Source organism: Esox lucius, chromosome 23, assembly GCF_011004845.1.
Source record: "Esox lucius isolate fEsoLuc1 chromosome 23, fEsoLuc1.pri, whole genome shotgun sequence".
Lineage (NCBI taxonomy): Eukaryota > Metazoa > Chordata > Actinopteri > Esociformes > Esocidae > Esox > Esox lucius.
In genome coordinates, this window is record NC_047591.1 from 11,327,949 (window position 1) to 11,355,358 (window position 27,410).

A 27,410-nucleotide genomic window follows, 5' to 3' on the forward strand; every position below is an offset into this window, starting at 1 on the left:
TGCGTCCTCCCACACCGTTCTGATTCTTATCACACTGCTTCCTCAAAGAGGAAGTCTATACCTGAGCTGGAGGGAATCCATATTATACTGTGATTGCTCTCAGAGGCACACAAGAGATTAGATAAAACTTTATTTCCAATGAACAATACAACGAAATGCAGTATCCTATTAGATTACTAAACCTCCAGCTCTCCACAGTGCTGGCCGTTTGCACTGCTCTCCACTGGGCTGATGCATGAGCAGGTTTTGATCCGTGATCTTGCAATTACACAGTCCATGCCATTGCAAGGCAGGAAGTACACCACTGCACCACTCAGGGGCCTTATACCACAATGTATTTTTATTGGCCTCCTTCTAATGGAATTCCAACCCACAACCCTGGAAGTGCTATGTTCTACCACCTTGGTGGAAACTGTTTACAATTATCCATTAGACATTAGCACTCAACCCTTTTGCCATCTATCGTAGTGTTTTGGTGTGTATTGGTATTGGTGTGGCCCCTCCTTCCCTCAGCATGCCCCTGGTTTAAATTTCAAGCTGTCTGTCACTCTGAGATCCCTCACCAGGAACTTGAGTGCCTCCTCCTGACCTGTTATAGCAACCTGGTGAACTGGCTGGGCACCTACAATATCTGCTGCAGTCGGAGAAGCCTGTGGCACATGCACACACACAAAAACTCATCTGATAGATAATTATTTTGTAAGCTTAATTATTTTTCTAAGTACCTTGTGCATTTCTAGCAGTAGTTTAGCCACATAAATGTGTCCATTCCTCACTGCATCCATAAAACCTGCCTGTCACTGCTCTGTCACACAAAAATATTGCTTTCATCCCATCAATAAAATTCAATCTGGGAATATATGAAGTACAGTACCTTTATTGTTGTACATGCAATCTGAAATGTATCCAGAATACCATTAAAAGCTACAATGTACTGATTCTCAGCTCAAAAAAGATTTGTCCTATTCAAACACTGTGAGCACGTCTGTTTTTTTGGCAAGTTGTTGGGCAGTGGTGCCTGAGGAGTCCTGCGCGTCTTCGAGCCCCAGCTGCAGAAGTGTCCTGGCTGTTTCTGCATGCTGCCCACTACATGCCATGTGAAGAGCTGGGGGATGCACAGAGACACCAGGCACATCTGTTAGTGCAGTTTCTGGTCTGAAAACTGGTTCTAGTACCAGAACTACTTGCATACACCAAATTCATGCAATTAAAACTAATCCAGGCAAATGTCAAAATGACATAGCAAACATTGTTTTGCTGTTATATTTAACAAATTCAAATTTGCCAATCAGACAGTGTGAAAGTGGATTGTTACAAACAAAGTGTCATTCTGATATTTTATAAAAGGATGTCTTCACCTGTTCTCCCTTTTTTGTCCCTGACGTGAAGGTCTGCTCCTAATGTGAGGAGTTTTCTGACTGTGCTTGTGTGGCCCTCCTGACAAAATAACATGTCATGAATGAACAGAAAAGGTTATCCTGGTTTTGTACAACTATTTAGCTTTATTAACCATATAGGCATGATAATTGATGTATAGAACAAACCTTAGCAGCATAGTGTAGGGCAGTGAGCTGCATGTCAGTGGCTGTCTGGTTCACCTCCACTTGGAGATCCCTCACCAGGAATTCGAGTGCTTCCTCCTGAGCTGTTATAGCAGCCTGGTGAACTGGCTGGGCACCTAGGACATCTGCTGCAGTCGGAGAAGCCTGTGGCACATGCACGTGCACGCACACAAAAACACATCAGATACGTGTAGATTATGTTTTTGTGAGCATAATTCATTTTCAAAGTACCTTGTGCGTCTCCAGTAGCAGTTTAGCCACAGAAATGTGTCCGTTCCTCACAGCATCCATAAAAGGTGTGACCCCACAACTATCCCTGCCATCTGGAACATATCCACAGCTGCAACCAGAGGAAGTAGGGTTACACATACATAGTTACACACACAGAGTCTATGACATGCAAACTCAGAAAGATATAACCCTTGAGTTACACATGGTAACTAATATGAATAAACAGACCTTTGTAACAAGATAGTGACCACTGCTTCACAGCCATGCATAGCTAAAGAAGAGGATGTAGAAAAGGCTTAATGAAGCAAAATAAATTGTTCATAACACATTTTATTTGTTACGTAAAGTGATTGTTCATAAATGAATTATGCAAAGGCCTGAATCTGACAGCTCACATTTTCAATGTGACATTAAAAGCTATTACCTGCAGTGTGCAGTGGAGTCCTCAGGGTTTTGCTCTCTGTCTTCCAGACTTCAGGGTTGGCCAGTAGGAGGTGCTGTATGACCAAAGGGTCTCCCTCCCTGCATGCGATGTGGAAGGAGTTCCAGCCATCCTTGTTCTTCAGCTTGGGGTCAGCTCCATGGGACAATAGCTCCTTGATCACTCCAAGGTCCCTCCTAGTGCAGGCCATCATCAGAGGGGTCCTGGAAGGTGATGGATGGACAAAGCAGTGAAGCAAAAATTTCTTTTTGATTTTCTTACAAATATTTACCAAAATAAAACCAATGTCACCATACGATAATTTATTTTGAGTTTGGTGTAACATCATATTCAATGTGCCATTTGTACTTCAGTAATATGTGAGAATTGGTCAGGGTTTTTAATTATTTGGGATGGCATTGTTTTTTGTCCCCTCAGCTCTGGAACATTATTTATGTCAAGGAGGAAGTTTGTTTCCTTTTAAATAACTGAAGACACCTATTCAAGCTAGCATTTGTTTGATTGCTTAATTTGTATTAAGTGTATAACACAATGTATATAATTTACATTAGTAGGGACTGTGTTGTGGTAATTGTTTCTGCTCATCGATTTATTTGATAGTGGCTTAATATGTACCGACCATAAGGAACCCGTATTATAAATTAAATATACTTATTAATAACAAATGAACTGCCTATGGAAAACGCAGTTTACTGTTGTGCCAAGATAAGATAAAAAGCTTCCTTCGAGCCGGATTTGAACCAGCGACCTAAGGATGTCAGTGAATAACCGCTACAGTCCTCCGCTCTACCAACTGAGCTATCGAAGGATACAACTAGCGGTGGGAATTTTTTTTTTTCCATCCTTCCACTGAAGAAAGCGTTTCTCATGTATTTGCTTCTATTTGAGAATGTTGCTCATTTTTACACATTAGTGTTAAAATGTGTCTCACCAATCAGCCTTTTTTAAGCAGTCTACTTTGGCACCTTGTGAGATTAGATAGCTCACACACTCCTTCCGTCCCATGGACGCAGCTTCATGCAGAGCTCTTTTGTAGTCGTTATTGTACAACTCTATATCCATCTTAATTTCTTTTACAAGAAACTGCACGATGTCAAAATGGCCATGACGGGCAGCATAATGCAGCAATGTATCACACGATTTCCCAAAATGTTTGTTTTTGACTGAACGTGCAACAATGTCACAACCGAGTTCTTTTTTGAGCGTACACAAGTCGCCCTCCTGGGTGAGCTTGATTAAATGTTTGAATGCTTTCTCTTCATCCATTTCAGAAATACTCGTAATGAGGTTGCTTTTTTTGCATGCTGTCTACACAGCAGTAGATCGGTCGCATGGAGTTTCGTGTTGACAACACGGTAAATTGTTGGTCCACCGAAAGCCTACACATTCACTTCGGGTTTAATCTACCTTCTTGACTTAATATAATGCAACAAAATATATATATAATAGCAGACAATAGTGCATAAAAGTAGTACATTACTTTGTTTTTCCACGTGATTATGCGATTAACTAAATAGCTGGGAAATTTTCAGCAATTGATTCGGTGAAAATCTGATCGTCCTGTAGTTCGCAGCAGAATTGTTTACTGGGGCGTGTAGTCCCTTAATATGTAGTTTTTATACAAAATTCCCAAAATTTCCAATAGAATGAAAATGCAATGGTGTTTCTTAAATGTATAAAGTGTTATTGTCTTGGACTTTTTCTAACATCTGTATATCATGGTAGTTGCCACAGCGGATGCATGTATATTAAGTTATTAGTTTTTTTACAGCATATTAAAAGGCTGAAATGTTGCCTTTAAAATATGTTTCTTGTTCTAAAATCATTTAGGGAGCACGAAAGCCATCGGTGATCATTGTGTGTTATGAGGTTGATCTTTCGTATCACTAATTAGCCCCAAACCAAAGGTATGTAGCTCAGGCAATGCATTTGTTGGGAGAACAAGCACATCTGGCACATCTGGAAAGAACTTCTCGAAGAACAACGGTGGAAAAAAAATTGTAAGGTTGTGGTTGTGTGGATAGGGGAGCTTCTTCTGTAGCATTTATCGACAACAATGAACAGAGACCGTTGGATACTTAACCTGTGAGAATAATTATAGCACATTTCTTCTGGTAAGTATATATTTTTGATACATTTTGAATAAACCATTTTGCATTGCTCTAAAGTTAGAAGAGGAGACGCCCCTTTTTACGAATGCAATCTTTTTAAAATCTTGCCATCAATACGTATGTAGGTTAATTTGGCAATATTTAATTTGTCCAAGGTTAACTGTCCATTATTTGGATCTCAAAAACCATACGCTATCCAACTTAAAATATAGGCATTACGCCAGCAATAACCTACTTAGTACTTGATTTTCCATTAGTTGAGGTGGCCTTTGTGGTCATCATATAAACACAGATACTAGTATTGTGATTATTATGTGGATTTATATTTAGTTAAGTATAAAATAACTGTTGACACTGACAACTTGACAACTTTACTGACATGTTCCTCTGTGAAAAAATCTTGAATTTGATTTACTAGTAATTAACAGACAGTATGAAATATTTTTACGGATGATTCCCTAGTTTGTTTTTCAGCTTCAAATCAGGAATGCAACTAAATAATGTTAACTCCTACAGGATGTCTCTGTCAGTGTAAATCTTTGGTTTGGAAATTTTAGAGAAAGCTGTCATAAATAAATGATAATCCTTTGTGCAGCCTCAGTGAGGGTCTGCTAGAGGCTCAAACATTTACACACGAATCTAAAAGTCTGTCATATTTGTTTTAATAGAAAATCACGTTGTGATGTTAACTACGTCTGTCTATCTGCAATATAGTATATAGATTCTGTATAGCAAAAATCTGGTTATTGCAGTCTGACATCAGTGGAGACTGCACTTGGACGTTTTAACTATTTGGCTTATTCGAGAGCCAAACCGAAAACGGCTTGTCATGTCACTCGTGTGCGGAGTGGTTTACATAACTACTTTACTGTTTACTTTTGTGCTGATCTTTGAAGGAGATAGTGAGAGACCGACAAAAATATGCTGACAAAAATATGCTCACAGATAGAAATGAAGTCAAATCGTCAAAAAAGACTCAGTCAACCTTTCTGAAAAATGTCACTAGGAAGGAAGCGCCAAAGGGCTTTTTTAAACCAGATCCACATGACTACCGAATCACAAAGCACTTGTTGTGTCTTGTTTATCACAATGTATAATGCACAGAATAAATTATATACTTCAACATTAGCACAAAACCTGGGCTACAGTATTAGTTGACCATAATAACAATAGTTTTTCTGTAGAGAATGGCCAGTAACAGAAGTGCATTACAGGTTGAGTTCTCCAGCTGTAAGGTATTGTACCGTTGTACCTCTTCTTCACCTCATCAGCAACCAGTCATTTGGCTTATCCTTCTTTCTAAATACCTCCTGTTGATATGCAAGATATCCTGACATCACCATGCTTAACCTTTCATGCTCATTTAAATGCCAATATTCCTTGAAACTATTGATGTTAATTTGGAGGTATGTTTGTCAGAATGTTGAGAGCATAGCACTTGTTCTTTCTGTATTTAACATCTGTTGTGGGGACTGTCTCACTGAGAGGACTGCCAGATAAAAGAGCTCATCTGGGTCCGCTTAAGGACTCATATTATTTAAGACACCGTCCTGGAACCCCAACTGAGCCCCAAATGCCAAGGAGAATGGTTACTCTTTGTCTGTCTTTTGTAAATCTGCCTCTGTATCTCACTTCTCACCATTTCATTATATTTTTTCAGATGTGGCTGGAAGAAACATGAGAAATGGCTCTTTTGAAGAAAAGTAAGTGAAGTGTATCTTCAAATAATCATGCATGTACAGTGGATATAAAAAGTCTACACACCCCTGTTAAAATGCCAGGTTCTTGTGATGTAAAAGAATGAGAAAGATAAATCATGTCAGAACTTTTTCCACCTTTATTGTGACCTATAACGTGAACAATTCAGTTGAAAAACAAACTGAAATCTGAACAATAAAAACCTTACAATAACCTGGTTGCTTAAGTGTGTAGACTTTATATTGATTGTAAATAATGGGTCTTGGTCGGTCAGGTCTTATAAACATAGTGGCTATAGGAGAGCTCAATGTATCCATTGTGTAACAGAACTCCCCCACCTTCACAGCATAAATTATGTTCCCAACTGCTTGTGTGGTGTTCACATGTAGACATGTTTATGCACGTGTAGACATGTTTATGCACGTGTGCGCACATGCATGCCTGTGTATTATGAACATTTTCGAACATGGATGAGGCAACCAGAAAAGTGTTCCTGTAAATATGTCCCCTGTCATAATCCTCTGCTCTTCACATTGAATGCACAATGCAACCATTACAGTATTTTTGAATTGGTGTGTTCAGATCAGTTTTGAGAAGTTCTATTTGATACTGTTCTATAGAACACTACTATAGTAGTTTTGCATTTTATGTAACTGTAAGTTGGTGTGGGTGAGACTGGCTGCTAAATGACTAATGTCATTGTAAAACCATTTTGTCATGGCACCTGAAGGGAATGATAGATTAATGCCCTGTTTATCTCAAGGTACAGTCACCTTCGATGTGGCATGATGAAAAGATGCAACACAAGTATACTGAGCAACAGTGACAACATTATGGCATGATTCCATTCACACATGCTTATGGAGAATCCTCTGAAAAAGTTATTTATAGAATGGTCATTTTCAGGAAGTATTGCTGACATGTATTTGACCCGTGCCCTCCATTATATTGGTCAATCTGTAAGTGCAACAAAAGTAAAAAAAAAAGTTTTAAAAAATGTGTGCCATAATCTTTACCACTTGCTCAGTAATATTTGTAATTTGTTTTTCATAAAAAATGTATTTCAGTAATATTTATTTTACATATTTATAAATATTAAAAACTCTAAAAATAACTTTAGCAGAAGGCCCACATGGAACTGTCAGTGAGCAATTATTGCTGTTATTGAGATTTTCAAATCTTTCAAATAAGCAACTTATTCCCCTGTTTATGTTGTGTAGAAGCACGTCTAAGTACATAAACACTGTCTGAATGTTCCTTCCTTCTTTATTGTGTCACAGTTAACCGTGTCCTGCTCACGGTGCTTGTTCTTACGATATGTCTAATCCTACACAGTAGACTATTCAGAGAACCATCCCAGCCCAAACTCACATTTTCAGGTAACTCCCTCCAGTGTCTTTCTAACGGTTGAGAACAGGTCCTACTCTCCAGATAACCTGAGAGGCAGGACTTGTCAGGAACATGCCAAGATCAATAACTGAAGGAGACATTTAAAGAGAAATGTCTCTTTAATTTTACTTAAATATAGATTTTGTATTTTCTTTTGTTGCCGATGGACTGACATTTAGAGGTGATATTTATATCTACAGTTGTAATGTTAATGCTTATGGAATTATTTGAATAGTTGTAATAGCTTTGTACAAGCTTTAAAATTAGATTTGGTTATTGAGCTGATTTGTTTTTCCTCAAAGACGCTAAGAAGGTCCCAGTGCATACGCAAAAGCTTCTTGTGGACAAGACTGCAGAAGGAAAATATGACATCCCTGTGGTCATCTGTGCTGCTGAGGAACGTATGGGAGCTGCCATGGCAACCATCAACAGTATCTATAGCAACACGGATTCCAGTGTGTTCTTCTATATCGTCACTCTGAGGGATGCCATTAAGCTGACAAGGTGTTTCAAACAAATCTCTCCTCCTGTTATCTATGTTATATCACCACTTCATATGCAAGCAACATTATTTCCTTAGTTATTTCATTAGTTCCTATTTCCAACTTCTTAATGCATTTTCTGAATTATTTCAATAAATAAGTGGTTCTCAGACCCTTTAGGGCCTGTTTCGTAATCAGAACCCAACTTGAGTGAGATTAAAAGAGCACAGTAGTTTTACTATGACTTCAGCAGTGCATGCAAAAAAATAAAAAATACACCAAGTGAATTTTACAGAAATTCTACACAGTTTCCCGCCATATAGTTTGCATGTGTAATGAACCTATTTCTTTTGATTTCTAATTTTACTTGTCTGTATTGTGCTATGGCTACCAAAATCTAAGTCTCCCAGGTCCAGGTTGACCAGCGTTTACATTGACTGATGATTCATGTTTTACACCCCTTATCTTGTTCCACAGATCCCTTGCCCAAAATATGTAAAGTCTGTTGGTAGTTATAATAAATCTGTCCATGAACACCCTGCAGTACCTGTCTGGTCTGCAGGCCCATACAGGTACTTTTTACATTTATTTTTTTCAGTCGAACTGCCGTAATATTCCTTTGTACTTGTGTGCGTCTTGATAGAGAGTACATTCAGAAGACTAAACTGAGGGGCATCAAGTATAAGATTGTGGAGTTCAACCCCATGATTCTGAAAGGGAAGGTGAAACCAGACTCATCCAGACCCGATTTGTTGCATCCAGTGAGTACATGGCCTAGAGATGATCCAGCTGTCCCAATGTACTGCTGCAGTGTGGGATCGAATCCGGCCCACTCAGCAAAAACATTCCTCTCTACACGTCGCCACTTCCATCTAAGCCTTTCATGAGAAATCCCATAGGCATATCAAAACACTTGTCGTATTACATAACCACTGTCTCTTAGTGAACACCATTTTATTTTCCAGCTCAACTTTGTGCGCTTTTACCTGCCACTCCTCGATATTAGCCACAAAAAGGTGATCTACGTGGACGACGACGTCATAGTGCAAGGTACAGAAATGCTGTATGTCCTGTATTGCTTTATTTAAGCGTGATTGTGAGAGCCTGTCTGATTTGCCTACATTCAATAACAACAGGTGACATCAAGGACCTTTACAATATAAAGCTTGAGAAAGGACATGCTGCAGCTTTTGCCACAGACTGTGACCTGCCCTCAACCCACGAGATGGTGCGCAGTGTGGCCATGCAGGTACATTTGAAGATGTGATTTTCCTGTTTTTTATTTTGGGGTTATGCAGTGTTTGCCAAACTTACGCTTTCCTAGTCCGAACCTCCTTGAATCCAGTCATTTAAATCAAATTCCGACTCGCAGACGACATATATGGGATTCCTAGACTACAGGAAAAAGGAAGTGAGAGACCTGGGCATCAACCCTAGTGACTGCTCCTTCAACCCGGGGGTGTTTGTAGCCGACGTCCCAGAGTGGAAGAAACAGAAGATCACCAAACAGCTGGAGAAATGGATGCAGGAGAACTTCAAGTAAGCAGAGGATGTGTGTGCCTGTGTGTTGCCTCTGATCCTACCTGACTGGGTTGTGTGCTGCTGATCTGACACTGATCTGGCTGAGGATATTCTGTTGTTCGCTAACAGTTGCTCAGGGGTTACATTTCAGTTGTATTCTGTAATCATAAGTGTAAAATGCAATACCTTCATTGGTTTGTAAGAAGGAATTACTGATCTGTATTTATCTCTTCCCTTCCTTCATGTCACTAGTCAAAACATATACAGCAGCGCCATGGCCGGGGGCGTGGCCACTCCACCCATGCTGATCGTGTTTCACGACAAGTACACGGTCATCGACCCCCTTTGGCACGTCCGACACCTGGGTGAGTCGGCCTCATCTCGTCTCCACACAGATGTTCATTGGGTTAAGTCCAGGCTTTGACTGGGCCAATCAAGGACATTCAAAGCCACATTGTCTTGGCTGTGTGCTTCAGGTCATTGTTCTGCTGAAAGATTCCCTCAGTCTGAGGTCCTGTGTGCTTCGGATCAAGTTTTCTTCAAGGACCTCTCTGTATTTTGTTCTGTTCTTCCTTTCCTTAATTTTAACCATTTTTTAACCATAGCATATTGCTCCCACCGCCGTGCTTCACCGTAGGGATGATATTAGCTAGATGAAGAGCAATCAAATTGTACATTACACAATCAAATTGTACATTCCAAAATCAAATTATAAATTACAAATTGTGCAGGCGGCTGTTAAATTTTCAAATCCTGATTTGGCCCTCAAGCTAAAAAGTTTGCCCATCTCTTTTCTAGAGGGTGATTTACTGCGTTTTTTTCCCCTAAAGGTTGGAGCCCAGACACCCGCTACTCTGAGGCCTTCCTCCAGGGGGCGCACCTGCTGCACTGGAACGGACGCTTCAAGCCCTGGGACTATCCGTGTGTCCACCTGGACCGCTGGGAAAAGTGGTTCATCCCAGACCCCAATGGGAGGTTCTTGTTGGTTCGACCCAAGGGTCTAATCTGAGGAATGTTTAAGAACATACCATGCAAGACTGGTGTGTAGGCTGATATCTGCCATTGCAGAGTGAATGAAGTTGTGAACAGTTATTGTGAAGAAAGGCTCTTTCTGATAATTTTGCTGTATTAACATCTTTTGATGGCCACCAAGGGCTTGTTTTCCTTTATCTAGTATTTTCAATGAAAAAATATGAGCTGTACCAAACAGGGTCTGTTTTCATTTTGTGATGCCCAATTTGTTCTCATTACCATACCTCTTTGCAGCAACTCCCAGCGGGCTGAGGGTAGTCGATTAGAACATGCCAAGTACATCCGTCTGAGCCCTTCTTGTTCTTTTCACACTGCTTGATCGACGTGGAACTTTCTGCCAAAACATACGTGCTGGGAGCGTCCTCCAGCCAATAACTACAACTGAGCTTACAGGCTCCATACCCACTACAAAGAGTCCCCAGTGAGAGTGACGAGGTCAAGCCATCCGGTCCAATATCCCCTCTACTCACACCAGTGCTGAGCCCATTCACACCTCCCTTGCTTGTAATGCTGCAATCAAGATTCAAACTCCTCACTGCAGGGCTGTGACCAAGACCACTGGAACATTGGGGATGGACGTGGTTGTTTTGATGAGTAAAAATAACTGACTGGGCTTATAAAGAATAGACACAATGACAGGTAAAAAGACACCAAAGGCCAGATAAACCCTTTCCGGAAACATTTAATGGTTCTCGTGACAGGAAGTCAACACCCCATAACCATAACGGCTCAGTTAAATATTAACAAATGTACAGTCATGTAAGGAATGTAACAAATAAAAACAGAAAAGTCACCAACTAAAAAAACCCAAGCCCACCCCATTTCCCTGACACAGAATGTGGACCCAGTGCCGGTTCAGTTTCTACCCCAGAAGTAATACCCTTTACCCATTCACCCTCTTGCTCAGTTCTTCTCACAGCTCTTCTTTTATTTTGGCTCCCTGGAAATAGCAGAGGGTAAAACACAGTAGATGACCACCATTATCCATTGCATGTCTTATTGCTAATCCTCTTTTCCCCAGTTCTGCGCTAGACACCCCCTCAATCTTACCGAATCGTCATCTTCCTCCCCATCTTCTTGAACGTCAACTGCTTCGGTTTGTTCCTCTGGCTCCTCCTCTGGCCCATCATCCACCTGCGACAGGTAAAGAAGTTAAAAGAAGCAAAGATTGCATCCTAAAACTTGTTCTGCCGTTGTAATACATGATGCCATTATGTACACTTAGTCACAGCGTAGTCCGTGTGTTTAATATTCAAGCAGCAGTAAGAACTTGCGTACCTCTTCGTTGAGATCCACATTCATGCTGAGTCGAAGCATGCGTTCAATCCGGTCTCCGTAGGCCTTGGTGTCAGCCAGCTGGTAACCTGACCTGAGCGTGGCTGTCTCAAACAGCACTACAGCCAGGTCAGAGGCCGTCTTATCCTCTGCATTGTCCTGAGGTAGGGAGAACAATGAGAAGCACTGTCAGGAACCACCGGAGAGAGTAGCATGCCAATTTAAAAATGACTTATTGTCAAAGGTAGTCACCTTTATTCTCTTTAGCAGTTCTTTAATAAGAGGGTGTTTAGGGTTGATCTCTAATGTTTTCTTCTGGCTTGCATAATAACTGGAATACAGATGAATAAAAAACAGAAACAATGTATTAAGTCAGAGGTGTCAAACCGGTTCCACGGAGGGCCGAGTGTCTGCAGGTTTTTGCTCTCTCCTTGTACTTGATTGGTTAATTAGGTCACTGATTGGTTAGTTTCTACCCTCACCTGGTTGTGTAGGTATGAACTAGGAACCAATTTATAGGAAAAACCAAAGACCTGCAGACACTCGGCCCTTTGTGGAACCGGTTTGACACCTGTGTATTAAGTCCAACATACTCTTAGACTTAAGATGTTATTGGGAGTAATGTCTTATACCACAGTTCGTTGTGTAGAGAACGCTCACACAGTTCTTACTTTGTAGATATGTCTTTTCCTGTTTGGTAGGCCTGTGCTTTCATGATCCTCTCCATGTTTCCAGACCAGCCATACTGGCTGGCTACCAAAGCACATGGGGAGTTTGTTAGCCTCTGGGACAGTACAGCTTTCTCGATCTGGAGACAGATCACACAGAAAACATACAGGTTTTAAAGCTTCACCAACACCTGTGCAAACATTTTCTAATGAAGGAGTTGCTATCTTATCAATGTCCAAAAGGAATTGACTGAAATGTTTATGCCGATTTTGTGGAGATTGATGAGGCCCCTACCTTGTCCTTCAAGGCAGTGTCTTTCATCCAGGTGGTAAGTGGTTCATATTCCTTCTCCAGGGCTTCCCTCTTCTCCTTAACTTTCTCACTTTCATCAAACTTAACTCCTTCCTTGGCCACGTTCTGGAAGCGCTTGCCATCAAACTCTGGTAGGGCCTGGATACAGTACTCATCCACAGGCTCTGTAAGGTAGATTACCTCGTAGCCTTTCTTCAGCAGCTTCTCCACAAAGGGAGACGACTCAGCCTGACAGAAAAAATGAAGGGAATTTAGCTCAGACCCACATGTAGCAGGTTTGTAGGACAATTTGATACAGGAAAGAGGCTACAAGATGTTTTGATACAGATCTCAAAGCTTCATTGCTAGATTTGAGACTTCGTGGTCTGCATTCATAGACATTTTACTTAAAGGTCACTGTTTCTCTGTCAATAATGGTCCAGGTGCTCACCTCTTTCTTGTTGATCCCTGCCATGAAGTAGATCTTTTCTTGCTTCTCCTTCATACGCTCTACATACTGCTCCAAGCTGGACAGTGCTGTGTCGCTTTTGGAGGTCTGGAAACGCAGCAGTTTAGCCAGGCGGGTCCTGTTGGAGTGATCCTCAATCACACCCAGCTTAATGTTGGTGCCAAAGTCTTTCCAGAACTTCTCATTGTACTGCTCTTCTGCGATCTTCTTGATCATATCTAGGGTCTTGCGCACCAACTTCTTGCGAATGACCTGCCCGAAGCGTGTTAATTATCCGGTTAGCAGAGTGGTCGAGGGAAGGAGTGTTGACGTACTTGTGGGGTTCTGTAACACGTTGAATTAGAAGCAAGCCTCACCTTGAGAAGTTTGTGTTGTTGCAGAGTTTCTCTTGAGACATTCAGAGGAAGGTCATCAGAGTCAACCTGATAAGAACACCAGATGTAACATTCAGTCCTGGGTGCACTTAACCAGTCTGTTGACCTAACATTGCACTCCTCGTACTCCAGGTAATATGCCAATGTTAAGCATGACAGGAGTGGCAAGGATTAGAATGACTGCTAAAGATGCCAGTTAACAAGACTAGCACTCAACCTACTCTGTGTGTTATTGTGGGTGGAGTTTGGATTGGTTTATCCATCCAGTAAGGAATTTTACTCACCACTCCTTTCACAAAATTCAAGTATTTAGGCATCATGTCATGGAAGTCATCCGTGATGTAGACTCGGCGCACATAGAGCTGAGGGAGGCGAAAGACTGTTACTGACTGCCCTAAGAACAGTTTGAATGCCAATCCATAGTAAACCAAACCTTGCTGTGGTACCTTGATGAAGTCGTTCTTCTTAGAACCATATTCATCGAAGAGTCCCCGGGGAGCTGCGCCAGGTACAAAGAGGATCGACTTGAAGGTGACCTCCCCCTCTGCAGTGAAGTGGATGTAGGTCATGGGCTCGTCTGTGTCCTGTAAGAACAGAAGAGAGTGAGTGGTTGGGATGACCTTACCATACCGAAGATTACTCATTGAGACGTGGGTATGCGAAATTATTATGGGAATGCAGACTTCTGCCCTTGGTCTATCCACGAAAGAGATTAGTGTCTACTACCATATTGATTATTCATCAGAATTATCCATAGGAAGACACACACCCTGGAGAAGGTCTTATAGAAGGCCTTGTACTCATCTTCCTCCACCTCCTTGGCTGCCCTCTGCCAGATTGGCTTGATGTCATTCATTAGCTCCCAGTCCCACACTGTCTTCTCCACCTAAGACCGATAAATATGTATCATTGCGGGAAAACGTCCATAACGCTTAGGGATACGCTTCCATTGAGCTTCATCTGCAGGGGATCTCATGCTGCCAACTTTCTTTCAAAGACTGAATCAGTATACCTTCTTAGTCTTTGGTTTGTCTTTTTCCTCCTCCTCCTCCTCCACCTCAGCCTCATCTTCAGCGGTGTCCTCTTTCTTCTCTGCTTCAGCTGCATCCTCCTCAATAGGCTCCTCTACGGTCTCAGTCTTGCTGCTCCATACATAGATAGGAAAGTTGATGAACTGGGAGTATTTCTTCACAAGGTTCTTGATGGTCTCCAGCTCCAGGTAATCTGTTGCCTCCTCCTTCATCACCAAGCTGGGGGTGGGGTTATTATGGACAATTAGGATTCTGGGAGCGTGTGATTTCGTGAAATATTACTGGCTGGCAGCGTCCTTAGTGACTCACCTGATGGTGGTGCCTCTGCCAAGAGTGTCCCCACGCGGGTCCTCGATGATGGAGAACTCGTTAGAGTCGGACTCCCAGATGTGCTGTGTGCCGTTGTTGTGCTTTGACGTTACAATCACCTTGTCTGCCACCAGGAAAGCAGAGTAGAAGCCCACACCGAACTGACCAATCAGCTCAGAAGTCGACTGACCCTCCATCTGCATCTCGGTCATCTTGTTGAGGAACTCGCTGGTGCCCGACTTGGCAATGGTGCCCAAGTTCTTGACCAGGTCCTCTTTTGTCATGCCGATGCCCGTGTCAGTGATGTGGAGCATGTTCTTCTCCTTGTCAGACTGGAATTGAGGAGGAACAGTGATAACCCAATGTAAACTTGAAACTAAGGTTCCAGTGCTGAACATGGACTAAAACAGATACTCATTCCAGTGCTGAACATGGACTAAAACAGATACTCATGTTGAGCACCAGTACTGTTTATATTTAGGTGTACATTTTACATAATCCTTTATAGCTGTTCCTTAGGCAGAACAGGTGTTACAGTAGATCATCAGATGTGCCTGGACTCCACACCAATGAGCTCATGCTCACACAAAAGCTAACACTGAGGTAACTTAACACACCTTGATTTTTATTGTTAGCTCCTCGTTACCAAGGAGTGCTTCGTCATTGGTCAGGGACAGCAACCGTATCTTGTCCAGGGCATCGGATGCATTGGAGATCAGTTCCCTCAGGAAGATCTGAACACACAAATTAAACATGAACATAACCAAATGGCCAGCTTGCCAATTTGAATGTGTTGTGAAGTAATTACCATTTCAAATAAAGTGTAATTACAAAGAAAACACAGTCAAGCTTTACAGTTTACCAGACACCAACCTCTTTGTTCTTGTACAGGGAGTTGATGATGAGCTTCATCATCCGGTTCACCTCGGCCTTGAAAGCATGCTTTTCTGATTTCTCTCGGATTTGCTTTATCTGTGCTGCATTCAGGCCGTCAAGTTGGATAGCCTCCTCTTCCCTGGAAAACCATAAGCGGAATCAAATAGTAACACAAGTTTCACAGACTCAAGATTTTCTCAGGGAATATTATAGACATCCCTGATCAAAGTGACTTACCCTGGGATAATAGGGAAAATCCCTATAATGTTGTGTTTCTCAAATGCACTAAATGATAATCAGGTACTTCGACAAGCTTAGTAGGGGTGGGTGTCGAGACAAAAATGGAATAGCAAAAACAACTCTCATGATTTGTGCAAATAAGTGGATAGTGACTCTAATTGGGTGTTAGTCTTTAAATCAAAAATAGAAGTCTGTGGAGCTGAAAGCGGTTTCCATTGTTCATTTAAGGTCGGTAGAGAGGAATTCGCTGTATTTTGGAAAAGTGAGTAATGGGGTCTCTCTTGTCACAAGTTAGTCCCAGAACCTTCAGTGTGTTTGAGAAAACTTGATGAAATACACCTCACCTATGCACCACCTCGTCATCCGTTCTAGAGCCTTCTCTGCTTTTGCCCAAATCATCTTCCACTCTCCCTTCAATGTCAATTTCATCATCTGCCTTGACAGAATCTGCGGAAAAGAGAATTACACAATAGATCAGAGGGTTTATATAAGCAAAAACCTCTACACAGTAACTTTAGCCCAGCCAATTAAAAAATGATTGTATGACCTTAAATTGATCAGTGTTAGTTGACAGGCAGTTATCTGACAGGCAGCTTACGTAACAGCCATAAAGTCACTGCTAAGGGTCTAAATGAATCTGGTAGGAAGTGTGTTCCTCCATTTTTTAGCATAACAGCCACAAAACGTCTCCTTGACTTCTTCCACAGAGGGCATCGCGCTGTTGTGCAAACTGACTGTATTGTCCAGAGCAAAATGTCCATTGTATGGGTAGTCTCTGCTGATAACAGGTGCAGACTGTATGTTACTAGGTTGTAATCCTGCTTCTGAATGGTTGTTAAACGAATAAAAGTAACAAAAGCAGGAAGTTGCATATGATGGGCCAGGCTCACAAGACACCAGTCCCACAGAGCAAAAATTCGATTCAAGTGTTTATAAAGCAAACAAAACTAACACATATGAATGAAAAAACAACACATCAGGGTTATGAATGTTACAATTTAACTACATGATTGGTATATAAAAAAGAAGCTTATTCTGACCCAGATGGGGTTACAAGCAATACCTTACAATCAAAATATGGTATTCAAGCACATTTTGCTCCTGCTTATAGCCTACTGATCATAATAAGTAGCTGAAAAATAAGTTAACATTATGTGACATTCAATTTAAATATTACTTACTGAGCGCTAGAAGAGCACACAGAATGCCTAAAATCCACACTCGCTTCATTTCAATAGAGCAAATATAACGTATTTATATATAACCGTATTTATCAACAGACAAATTTATTTCAAAAGCCCATGCGAAAGCTTTTAACTGTGCAATGCGAACAGGCTTTACTGACTCCTTTATCTGACACCCCTCCCATCCTTTCGAGGAGTTGGATTGAGTCAGCGGACCTATCAGTGCTCCCCACGCAACTGTAAACCAATAATGGGAGCTTTCGCAACTTCATTCTTCCAATCAAAATATTACATGTCCAGTTGCATGAGACAAAAGCGTGGCTAGTTTGGATTGGCGGAAGAACACGTTAAACATCACTATAGTAATCATGTAGCGATAATATGCAAACTACGTGTAAACACGTCCCTGAAAAAAAAGAGTATTCAGCATGGTTGAAACATGTTGTGTGTAATGTTACGCTGTGGTTATTTGTAAATGATGGGCTCATCCGGAAGCCACCCAATACGTTTACCTTGACTACCACCGTTGCTACTGCTTTCGAAGCACACGTTCTCAGCGAAGTAGTAACTATGCATACATTTGCATCCAGCTACAAAAATGGTTAAGGTCTGCCGGCAAACAACTTGTTTGCATGAAAAATTTGATTGATTAAAATGTCTCAAGTGACAAATACAGGGGATTATGCTGAGCAATCTGGCAATCTTATTAGGGACAACCTATTTACTGCTACAGGTATTGAAACTTTAATGGAGCTTTGTTTGTCCAATATTGTTGGTGTAATTATATAGCTAAATGTTGTAATGGCATAAGAGCCCAACAAATATATCTGCTTTGTTCTGACATTTTTGTATTTGGAACATGTACATTTTTTAACATGTTTTATAGTTTAATATGTGCAAGTGATTTATGGTTTGCATACCTCAACACATTTGGTATGGCATAACCACACTCTGCCTCTCTGGTTGTAAGACATCATTCCACCTCTCAGTTACAGCACGTTGGTAATCAGAAGTCATTATATTCAGTTGTGTCATTACTTCTGTAGGTTTTCAGGATCTGAATTTTTTTAGTTCAGTAGTTCTTTAAGCATGCTTGGATGGTTGAACGCTTTATAGACTGAATTAAGATGTTTTACATATTTAATATGCAGTATAATAGAGTGCCAGATTGTCAGCTAGTCAATTGTTTCATTATTACAAAATCCTTTTCAGGCTCACACAGCAGGTCACAGCTACCTGAGATGGAAATGGACCCACAGTGGAGCGGGTACAAAATAGGGTCGTACCTGGTCGCTCCGTCAGTCACTGGTCCTCTCCAACCTGTACTGTGTTCCGTACCTGGAGACCTCACTCAGGAATGGGACCACCTGAAAACACAGGTGTTTCCCCAGCTGGACTCCCTCTGCCAGGCTAGAGGTACTTGCTTCAAACCTGTGGACATCCAGTGGGATGCATTGGAGACTTATCAACCCTCTGACCAAGGCCTCTCCTCCCAGCAGCTGAAGACCAGCCTGGATCTTATCAGCGGCTCCTCCTCTTTCCTCTGCCTCCTAAGCCACAGATATGGCCCCTTCAGGACGGAGAACGATCCCACACTGCTACCAGGGGCTGGTCTGGGACACAAAGCCCTCCCTGGGGTGGAGAGGAACCTGGAAGCTGCAGCGAAAGGTGGCTACCCCTGGGTCCTCAGAGGCAGGAACAAGACATGCTCCCTGACGGAGCTGCAGATCACTCAGGCGGCTCTGATGGGAGACGACAGACGCTGCTTCTTCTACTTCAAGGACTACTCTCTCTTGGAGAAAGAGGAGAATGGAGACTGGTATGTGGGTGGAGAAGGAGGACAGGGGCTGTTGCTGTCTGTGTTCTCCAAACAGACTGAGGAGGAGAGACACAGAGCCAGGCAGCTAAAGAACAGGGTTGTAGACAGCCTGCAGCCTGTAAGGTTTTTCAGGACGCTGCAAGAACTGGAGGCCCTGGTGAAGAGGGACTGGAGTTGTCTTATTGGACAGCTGTATGGGCCTGTGGATCACCCATCCTCCTGTACGTCTGTGAACCAGTTCAGCTCATTTCTGATCTCGTTTCTTTTGTTCAATATCTTTCTGTTCAGCCGGCTTCGAAAAGACGCTGAAAAGGATTGACGTACCTAAGTTCAGTTGACATTTGTTTGTGTTTGGTTATTTGCTGCTTCTTCCAAGACCTACAGCTATTTGATCTCCCCTGATCTATAGGCCATCTGGATTCCCTGGATAGACGTTACCATGAAGGGGCTGTCCAAGCCCTGTGTCGCCGCTTTGTCTTTTCCACCCAGGCCAATGCTGTCCTAGAGGCACTCAACGCATTCACTTCCTCTCTCACCCATTCTGACATGTCTCTGAGTTTAGCAACTCCATGGAATTCAACCGTCAAGTTAACACGGTAAGAACTTCGACCCCACAACATTCAGGGCTGAACTACATGATATTTGCTCAGCCAAAGCAAACCTCTTGCTAGCCCTATGGTGGATTGAGCTTCATTTATCAATTTATGACATTCCTTCCTGTTTCCTTTGCCCTCGGTGACCATGACAGCGGTGATTCCGAGAGGTCTGTTTTCCTGCTCTCTGGTGAGAGGGGATGTGGGAAGTCCACGCTGGCCGCCTGGTGGCTTCAGGAGTTCCGGAAGAAAAACCCTGGGATCCCGGTCATCCCTCACTTCTGTGGAGTCAGCAACTCCAGTGTGAATATCGTATCTGTTCTGAGACAGATGACCGCCGAGCTACGCCAGGCCTATTATGGTACTCACACTGAAGTGTTGTAGGGACAGAAACGTCTACGATAACATTAGCCTGCTCATTTCTTTGTCTTCTAACCTTATTTAGTACTTCCTGTTGTGTACTTAACATGCCCGGTTCACATTCATTCTGAGATTGGTTCATCCTGAGATGTGTTGGCATTCAATACTGAATTTACTCAATGCTTAGGTATGACAGGTAGCATAGTAGTTTGAGGTTAAGGAATTAGATGAATGTGACCGAACTCAGATGAATGTCACCCGGGAGGAGCTCAGAGTAGAGCCGCTGCTCCTCCACATCGAGAGGGGTCAGCTGAGGTGGCTTGGGCATCTGTTTCGGATGCCTCCGGAACACCTACCTGGGAAGGTGTTCCGGTCCCGTCCCACCAGGAGGAGACCCCGGGGAAGACCTAGGACACGCTGGAGGGACTATGTCTCCCGGCTGGCCTGGGAACGCCTCGGTGTCCCCCCGGAAGAGATAGAGGAAGTGTCTGGGGAGAGGGATGTCTGGGCATCTCTGCTTAGACTGCTGCCCCCGCGACCCGGCCTCGGATGAAGCGGAAGAAGATGTATGTATGAATTAGATGAATGTCATTCAGAGGCTGTGATCTACCACTAATTGCGTCTCTGTGCAGATGTGCTGTTCCCCACCATAGGAATGAAGATCAACCCCAACTCAACCTTTCAAACTGGGCCTACCTCCTCTCTGCATCCCATCTAATTCAATTCCTGAACAAAGCCAAACAATCCATTAAAAAATATCTTAAGATTAGCTTGTAACCTACAAGCTAAGATGTACTTACTGTTGTTTTTACATTTACCGCTCATTTTACTCTTCCGAGTAACAAAGACACATTGTGGTTCGGTTCAGGGAGGGCCGCACAGGCAGCAAAATAGGTATTTAATGTGATTGTGTCTTTGAATTAGGCCCCCAGGCTTACTGGAGTGAAGGGTTACATCATGGGGTAAAGCTCTGGTCATTCCATGCGGTGGTTCTGGCCTTTTCTGCTGCAATTGCCCTAGGACCTTGTGTTCTGGTTCTGGATGGTCTGGACAGTCTAACTGGGACACTGGGACTTTCAATGCAGGAGGTAGTAGATTACTTTGCTGTATGAAGCATATTGTAAATCTGTATTGAAAACGTAGCATTCAGCGGAATATATATTCATTTGTTTTCAGGTGAAGGACCTCTGCTGGCTCCCTGCCTCTTTACCTCCCCAGTGTAAGATGATTATCACCACGACTTCCACAGACCTTACCCACCGGAGCCTGACGCTCCGCCCGGACGTTCTCCCCCTCCCCTGGCCAGTTCTGTCCCACCCCTGGGTCCGCCGCAGCATTCTGCTCAAGCACCTCCGCCTGCCCTGCCAGGAGCCACCCAAGGCCCTGTTGCAAAGCATTCTGGGTGGGCCTACCAGGCCGGGGCCGGGTCGTCAGCCTCTGTTCCTGGCGGTGATTGCCAGTGAGCTACAGACGTGCAGCGTCCTGAGGGGCGAGCTGGAAGTGGAGGAGTTAATGGAGGAGTATGTGGAGGTGGATTCCATGGCAGAGCTTTGGGCCAGGGTGATTCAACGTTGGATCAAAGACTGTGGAAGTGTCACCGATATCACAGGCAGCCATGCCAATGAAACGGGAGGAGTTACCTCACAAGTGTCACAGATAGGTGCGGTCAAATTCACTCTCCAGTCATGGAGTTGTTTGCGCGGTCTGGTTTTAAGTGTATTTATTTTTTGACACCTTGTTATGAATTGCATCCTTCTTGTCACACTATTAATCTCCAGGTCTCAGTGGCTGGTTGTGGGATGCGCTTTGCCTGGTTCATCTCTCCCATGCTGGGCTGAGTGAGGAGCAGGTCCTGGCCTTGCTGGAAGTTCTGGGTCATCATGGGTCCATGCAGGTGCTGCCTCTGGAATGGGCCTGTTTCCGCTCTGCTGCTGGACCCTGGGTACAGGAGAGACCCAATGGAACGCTGAGCCTCACCCACCAGTCACTGGCCCTGGCCATGGACCTCCTCTTGCAGAGTGAGTGCCAGACAGAAAGGACACTACTATAAATGAGCTGAATACAATGGGCAACATACTCAGCATGGGATTAGCTCCTGCTTCCAAAATTGTGGATTGTTCAATAAAGGTGTAAATAAAATTACATTTAACCATTTCCTTTGGTTACCCATCTACTTCTCCACACATACTGCTTCCTTATTCTTAGGGGCCCGGTCTGGGAACCACTCTGGAGGTATAAGAAGGACCAGACGGGGCTTCCATCTCAGCCTTGCTCAGTTCTTCCAGAAGCAGGCCAAGGTGCTCTGCGGTTGGTCTCAAGTCTTGGAGGAGCTCCCTTGGCACCTGGAGCAGTGTGAGGCCTGGGAGGAGCTACATTCATTTTTCACCGATCCACAGTAAGAACATAGACATACACCTATACTCAGTGCTGGCTCTAGCCCTTTGTGGGCCTTTAGCAAAATTTCATTTGGGGCACCCTGTCGGTTGGGGCCTCCCTAGCAGTCAGAGGCCCCTAGTGGTCAGGGGCCCTAAGCGACCACTTATGTTGCTTATGCCTGGAGCCGGTCCTGCCTACACTAATGACAACATGGACACCGACCTTGCTGGGTAAACATGTTTATCTAGAATTTCTTTACAAATCAGTATCTACTTGTGATTTGACCCCAGGACTATACAGCACCTGTCTCAACATTGGAGCCAGTGTCCTCAGCTGAGGATGGATGTTTTCAGGTACTGGACCGTTCTGATCCATAAAGGACATGACCCATATACCTCTTACCAGGGCCTGCTGGATAAAGGATGTCGCCCTTTAGCTACTAAACAATCAGAGAAATCATCTTTCTTCTCTGATACATGTACAGGTAACATTATCATATACCACCCTGTTTCAGAAAAAGTTGGGACGCATTTATTGTGAACACAGTATGTCGCTGCATCCATAAATGCAAGTTAAAACTCTACCTGCATAGAAAAAAACCATAGATAGACAATATCCAGAATCACGACTGCCTCATTAAAGATGGTCTGAGGCAAAGTGGAAAACTGTCCTGTGGTCTGACAAATCAAAGTTACAAATTATTTTTGGGATTCATGGACGCCACGTCCTCCGGCCTAAAGAGGAGAGGGACCATCCGGCTTCTTATCTGTGCACAGTTCAAAAGCCAGAATCCAGAATGGTACGGGGGTGCATTAGTGCACATGGCATGGGTGACTTGCACCACTGTGAAGGCTGAACAATATATACAGGTTTTGGAGAAACATATGTTGCCATCCACATTGTCTTTTTCAGGGAAGTCCTTGGTTATTTCAGCAAGACAGTGCCAAACCACATTGTGCACGTATTACATCAGCATGGCTCCATAGTAAACGAGTCCAGGTGCTAAACTGGCCTGCCTGCAGTCCAGACTTGTCACCCATTGAAAACATTTGGTGCATTATGAAACTGAAAATACGACATCAGAGACCCCGAACTGTTGAGCAGCTGAAATCCTATATCAAGCAAGAATAGGAAAACATTTCACTTTCAAAAATACAACAATTGGTCTCCTCAGTTCCCAACCACTTGTGTATTGTTAAAAAAGAGGTGAAGCAACACAGTAATAAACATGCCCATGTCCCAACTTTTTTTTAAATGTGTTGCCAGCATCAAATTCAAAATCGGCATGAATTTCTTCCAAAACAGTAACATTTCTCCGTTTCACTATTTGATATTTTGTATTTTTACTATTTCCAATTAAATACAGGGATACATGATTTGCACATCATTGCATTCTGTTTTCATCTGAATTTTATGCTGTGTCCCAACTTTTTTGGATATGGGTTTGTACATGGTTAGATTTACTACATGTTGTGACAAAACTATACAGAAATTCTCTCTCTCTCTGTTAAACTCTGGTTATGATGATTGATTATACCTGTAGATGCTGACTCTTCGGAGCTGAGGGGGGTAGACAGCAATGGGATCTTCGTGACTGAATCTCCACGTGAAGGGCAAGGTAATAAGTGACCACTGGTAACAAATCGATTGGTCTCATTCACCTGTAATCTATGATGCCAACCAGGGGGTTTCCTGTTTGTGTCCCTTTTGTAGAGGATGGCTGTCTGTGGGGGTCAGGGAGCGGGAGAGTGGGGTTGATGGTCTCTGAGCTGCTGCTGTATCTGAACAGGGAGGTGGAAGCAGTGCAGATCCTACTGCAGACTGAGGCCACCCTCACACAGGTCAGTCAGAACCACCACACCTACTCCTACACCCATCAGCCACTGTGCCAAAACCGTACATCTACTCTGTCCGTTAGTACTAACATTGCCAGAGACGAGCTGCAATGTCTGCGTTGAAGCTGTCTTTCCCATGTGTGATATCCGGCCGCTGGGCAGCACGGTGACAGCCGGAGTTTGAGGTTACAGCTGACAGTGCAGCGGACTCTGGCTGAGCTCTATGTGGAGATGGGCCATCCCCGTGAGGCAGAGGCCCAATGTAGACTGTCGCCACAGAACACCCAGACTCTCACCTCCACCTGCCTCGAGGTGCACGAGGGAATCACACTTATAAAGGGTACTGGTTCCTTCAGAGTTCAAACACGTTATTTTGTTCGTACGTGCATCCTGACCCGTTATCTGTATTTGAATTCACAAGGTAATATTTGCCATTTCAGGTCAGCTGATGTGTATACTCTGCCAGCTGCTGTTCAATGACGACCGTGCACTAGAAGCTTCTAAGATCCTCAGTGATGTCATCAGTATGGGACACCACAAACGTCACCCATCTGCTGGAGTCACTGTATCACTTCTATGTGGGGTACACAAGTGAGTCTGTGATGCTTAAACCGATATTGTCCCCGGTCTATGCTTTCTTCATAGTTTCAGCCATAGGTTTGGATATATCTGGCTTTTTAGTTAAGCACAAATGGATAAAATCTAATATATAAGACTGAACTTGGGCTATCTTCAATGAGTGTGATCTTTTGATCATTTCTGTGACAGACACAGTCTGCATGACTCAAATGCTGCTGAGAAGCATCTCCAGGTTGCCTTGTTGAGCGGGAGGCGCTGGTATGGAGGAGATCACTCTCTAGTGGTGGAGGTGGAGGAGCGTATGGCTGACATCTGGGCCGAGACATTCACTGACACTGCAGGGTGAGAAGGATGTCTTAACCCACTACTTATAGCCTTTTTGTGGTTCATTTTACATTAATTGTCGGTTGAATCTTTTTTTGGTCCTATCTGAGGTATACAATCTCATATACCACAGCTTTCAGCCAATCCGCATTCAGATTTCGAACCACCCGGTTTAAATTCCAAATTCCAAATGTGATGTGTTCAGGTTGAGGCAAGTGGTGGAGCTGTATCAACACGCCGTTCACGTGAAAGATCAGGGCGTCAAGCTTTGTTCCCCAACGTCACCATTTCTTCATGCAAAGGGATGCAGTCTTGCCTTCACCTTGATCAAACTTGGTAATCATTGTTGTATTTTTTTAAAGCATCACAATGCTTTCTTCCACTTTTTTCTACACTTCATACCATCCAATGGTGGTTCCCAACGGGGTTAGCATAGGCTTACTAGTAAAATGTACATAAAGGCATACTTTAGGGGTGCCCCGGGCCGGGCAAAATTCTGTTGGTGTCACTGTAACCAAAAAAGGTTGGGAACTGTTGCTATACAGCATGCAGTAAATGTTTCATTAGTCTTAATGTACTGTCTGTGTGTCATGGCAGGCAAGCAACTATTTCAGCAGGATTCTGCTAAGGCCCAAAGTACAGAGGCTCTGGGGTTGCTCCAAAGAGCACTGGATCTGAACATACGCTTCTTAGGGTCTGATCACAAAATCACCAAGGACTTAGAACAGTAAGCCTATTTCAGCTCCTACGCTATTTCAAATATATTTTCTTTCACATGATGAAGGGATTGTGTGACGTTTAATCTATTAGCCACTGAACCTAACAGAGAACTTTGGTCCTCTTAGGTTTTTAAGCACACAATCCAGGGGACCTCTGACCCCGTTGAGAGGTTACTCCCACCTTTCCAAAAAGAGGCTAAGCAATGTGAGCAGACCTTACACAGCCACACCGCTCCCCTGTAGTCTGTCTTGGGGGAGGGTCATCTCGCTCGTCCCTCAGAACCCCTCTGGAAACAGATCCCTATCAGCCCCTTCTAAAAAGACATGCAATACACAGCCAAAACTGGAACCAGAACCAGCGGTGAACCGGAACAGACCGAAACCGATGTCTTCTTCTCTCAGACCCTGGTCTAACTTACAGACTACAGTATTCGGGCCACAGAGTGACATCAGCAACCTGATCTCAGAACTCAAACCCAGACCTGCTTCTGCACCTGGCCCGTGTTCTATAAAGTCAAACCATGGCCCGCGGCAGGCAGGCTGGTGCCACTTACCAGCCAGGTACCTTCTGGAAGAATGGACGGTCACTGTGCTGAATAAAGAGATCGGTTCTCCGCAGCACACACGCAGATTCCCCAGGCTGCTCAGACAGACAGGACAAGGCCAGGGAGGTGAACAAAGCAAAAGCGGAGCAAATCACTCCACCAGGAGGCGCTAAACAGTAGCAATCGTACCCTCTGTCGGACCACTGTTTTGAATCTGGTGTTGAAACTACTGTTGTCATCCCTTGATACCAATCAGTTTTTTTGTGATTTATTCAAATGTATATTTTGCAATACATTATTTTTATGAATGTCCCTCTAGAGAATTATTTAATTAAACTTAACATTAAGTAATCCTTTTTTTTGTGTAGTTAAATTGATATTTTAGAAAATGTAACAATGTGAATTATGTAGATTTCATCATACTAGAACAGGGCTGCCTAGCCTTGTTCCTGGAGATCTACTGTCGTGTAGGTTTTCTCTTCAACCTCATTTGTGACCAACCTGACAACAGGGTTGTGCTGCCCTGTTAACCAGAAGATAAAACTTGTAGTTCTCTTAGTAACCAGAAGATGGTGACATTGTCAACCATTTTAAGCACAAGCGACACATCTGAGGCATCCGGGTGTCATTTCAACACCCCACAGGCAGAGCAAGCCCAGAGGGGACCACCTGATCTCAGTACAGCATTTTCACACACGTACTCTTCACAGAGTTGGTGTATCCTATAAAGAACATGCTGAAATGTGTCAATATAGATTAACTGGATCTCATTACCTTTGGCTCTGCCCTTTTATTTTCCTACAATGTGCCCACTCTGCTTCACTAACCTTCCACCTTTTAGGCTATCTTGGATTCATTTAAACATCTTTGCTAGTGAACGGATAACCAGGCCATTCCTAAAGAAGATGTCAGTTGAGCCGCATGTTTCAGAATGTGACATGCCCTTTTAACTAAACTGGTTTGGCCCCTTACATGTGGGTTAATCCAGAGTTAGGGTCATGAGTTCTGAGGGCTGTATGTACCCTGCTTGTGTGTGTCTTTGTTTGTTTGTAATACTTCCTCTGGGTGTTACTA

The 27,410-nt window shown here is 43.3% G+C and overlaps 4 protein-coding genes and 1 non-coding gene across 7 annotated transcripts; 2 read left to right on the forward strand and 3 right to left on the reverse strand.

The window, feature by feature from the left end:
- Nucleotides 1–861: 861 nt before the first annotated feature.
- Nucleotides 862–3,593, reverse strand: ankrd16 (ankyrin repeat domain 16). Its single transcript, XM_010887047.3, has 7 exons — nucleotides 3,167–3,593; nucleotides 2,218–2,438; nucleotides 2,022–2,064; nucleotides 1,794–1,902; nucleotides 1,545–1,706; nucleotides 1,359–1,437; nucleotides 862–1,105 (listed from the first exon to the last, which is right to left on the reverse strand). The coding sequence occupies exons 1-7, from the start codon at nucleotides 3,499–3,501 to the stop codon at nucleotides 963–965; spliced, it is 1,092 nt and encodes a 363-aa protein (XP_010885349.2). The 5' UTR covers nucleotides 3,502–3,593; the 3' UTR covers nucleotides 862–962.
- On the reverse strand, nucleotides 2,956–3,043 carry trnay-gua. Its single transcript is given in 2 exon segments — nucleotides 2,956–2,991; nucleotides 3,007–3,043. It is a non-coding gene; the product is annotated as a tRNA-Tyr (tRNA).
- Nucleotides 3,594–3,943: 350 nt separating the features above from the next.
- On the forward strand, nucleotides 3,944–11,534 carry glt8d2 (glycosyltransferase 8 domain containing 2). Of its 2 annotated transcripts, none has more exons than XR_002196020.2 (11): nucleotides 3,944–4,349; nucleotides 6,007–6,049; nucleotides 7,325–7,423; nucleotides 7,736–7,937; nucleotides 8,559–8,676; nucleotides 8,881–8,965; nucleotides 9,052–9,164; nucleotides 9,288–9,454; nucleotides 9,689–9,801; nucleotides 10,267–11,107; nucleotides 11,490–11,534. XR_002196020.2 is itself a non-coding variant. In XM_010887049.3 (11 exons), the coding sequence occupies exons 2-10, from the start codon at nucleotides 6,031–6,033 to the stop codon at nucleotides 10,443–10,445; spliced, it is 1,095 nt and encodes a 364-aa protein (XP_010885351.2). In that variant the 5' UTR covers nucleotides 3,944–4,349; nucleotides 6,007–6,030; the 3' UTR covers nucleotides 10,446–10,476; nucleotides 10,703–11,045. The 2 variants fall into 2 exon arrangements, 1 of the variants encoding a protein (XP_010885351.2); XM_010887049.3 differs by lacking the exon at nucleotides 11,490–11,534 and having other exon boundaries at nucleotides 10,267–10,476; nucleotides 10,703–11,045.
- On the reverse strand, nucleotides 11,133–17,330 carry hsp90b1 (heat shock protein 90, beta (grp94), member 1). The gene is made up of 17 exons (XM_010887050.4): nucleotides 17,184–17,330; nucleotides 16,347–16,449; nucleotides 15,760–15,901; nucleotides 15,504–15,620; nucleotides 14,887–15,218; nucleotides 14,559–14,796; nucleotides 14,316–14,432; nucleotides 13,993–14,130; nucleotides 13,831–13,908; nucleotides 13,529–13,594; nucleotides 13,155–13,424; nucleotides 12,707–12,952; nucleotides 12,415–12,551; nucleotides 11,996–12,074; nucleotides 11,747–11,902; nucleotides 11,519–11,602; nucleotides 11,133–11,408 (listed from the first exon to the last, which is right to left on the reverse strand). The coding sequence occupies exons 1-17, from the start codon at nucleotides 17,230–17,232 to the stop codon at nucleotides 11,382–11,384; spliced, it is 2,379 nt and encodes a 792-aa protein (XP_010885352.2). The 5' UTR covers nucleotides 17,233–17,330; the 3' UTR covers nucleotides 11,133–11,381.
- Nucleotides 17,331–17,509: 179 nt separating this feature from the next.
- On the forward strand, nucleotides 17,510–26,649 carry LOC105020249 (tetratricopeptide repeat protein 41). Of its 2 annotated transcripts, XM_010887111.3 has the most exons (17): nucleotides 17,510–17,919; nucleotides 18,399–19,226; nucleotides 19,415–19,601; nucleotides 19,754–19,959; nucleotides 20,883–21,046; nucleotides 21,135–21,618; nucleotides 21,737–21,976; nucleotides 22,164–22,353; nucleotides 22,625–22,818; nucleotides 23,878–23,952; nucleotides 24,048–24,175; nucleotides 24,332–24,509; nucleotides 24,610–24,760; nucleotides 24,938–25,090; nucleotides 25,278–25,408; nucleotides 25,670–25,799; nucleotides 25,918–26,649. In XM_010887111.3, exons 1-17 carry the CDS (start codon nucleotides 17,841–17,843, stop codon nucleotides 26,507–26,509), a joined length of 4,110 nt encoding a protein of 1,369 aa, XP_010885413.3. In that variant the 5' UTR covers nucleotides 17,510–17,840; the 3' UTR covers nucleotides 26,510–26,649. The 2 variants fall into 2 exon arrangements, with proteins under 2 accessions (XP_010885413.3, XP_019898201.2); XM_020042642.2 differs by lacking the exon at nucleotides 17,510–17,919 and having other exon boundaries at nucleotides 18,913–19,005.
- Nucleotides 26,650–27,410: the final 761 nt, after the last annotated feature.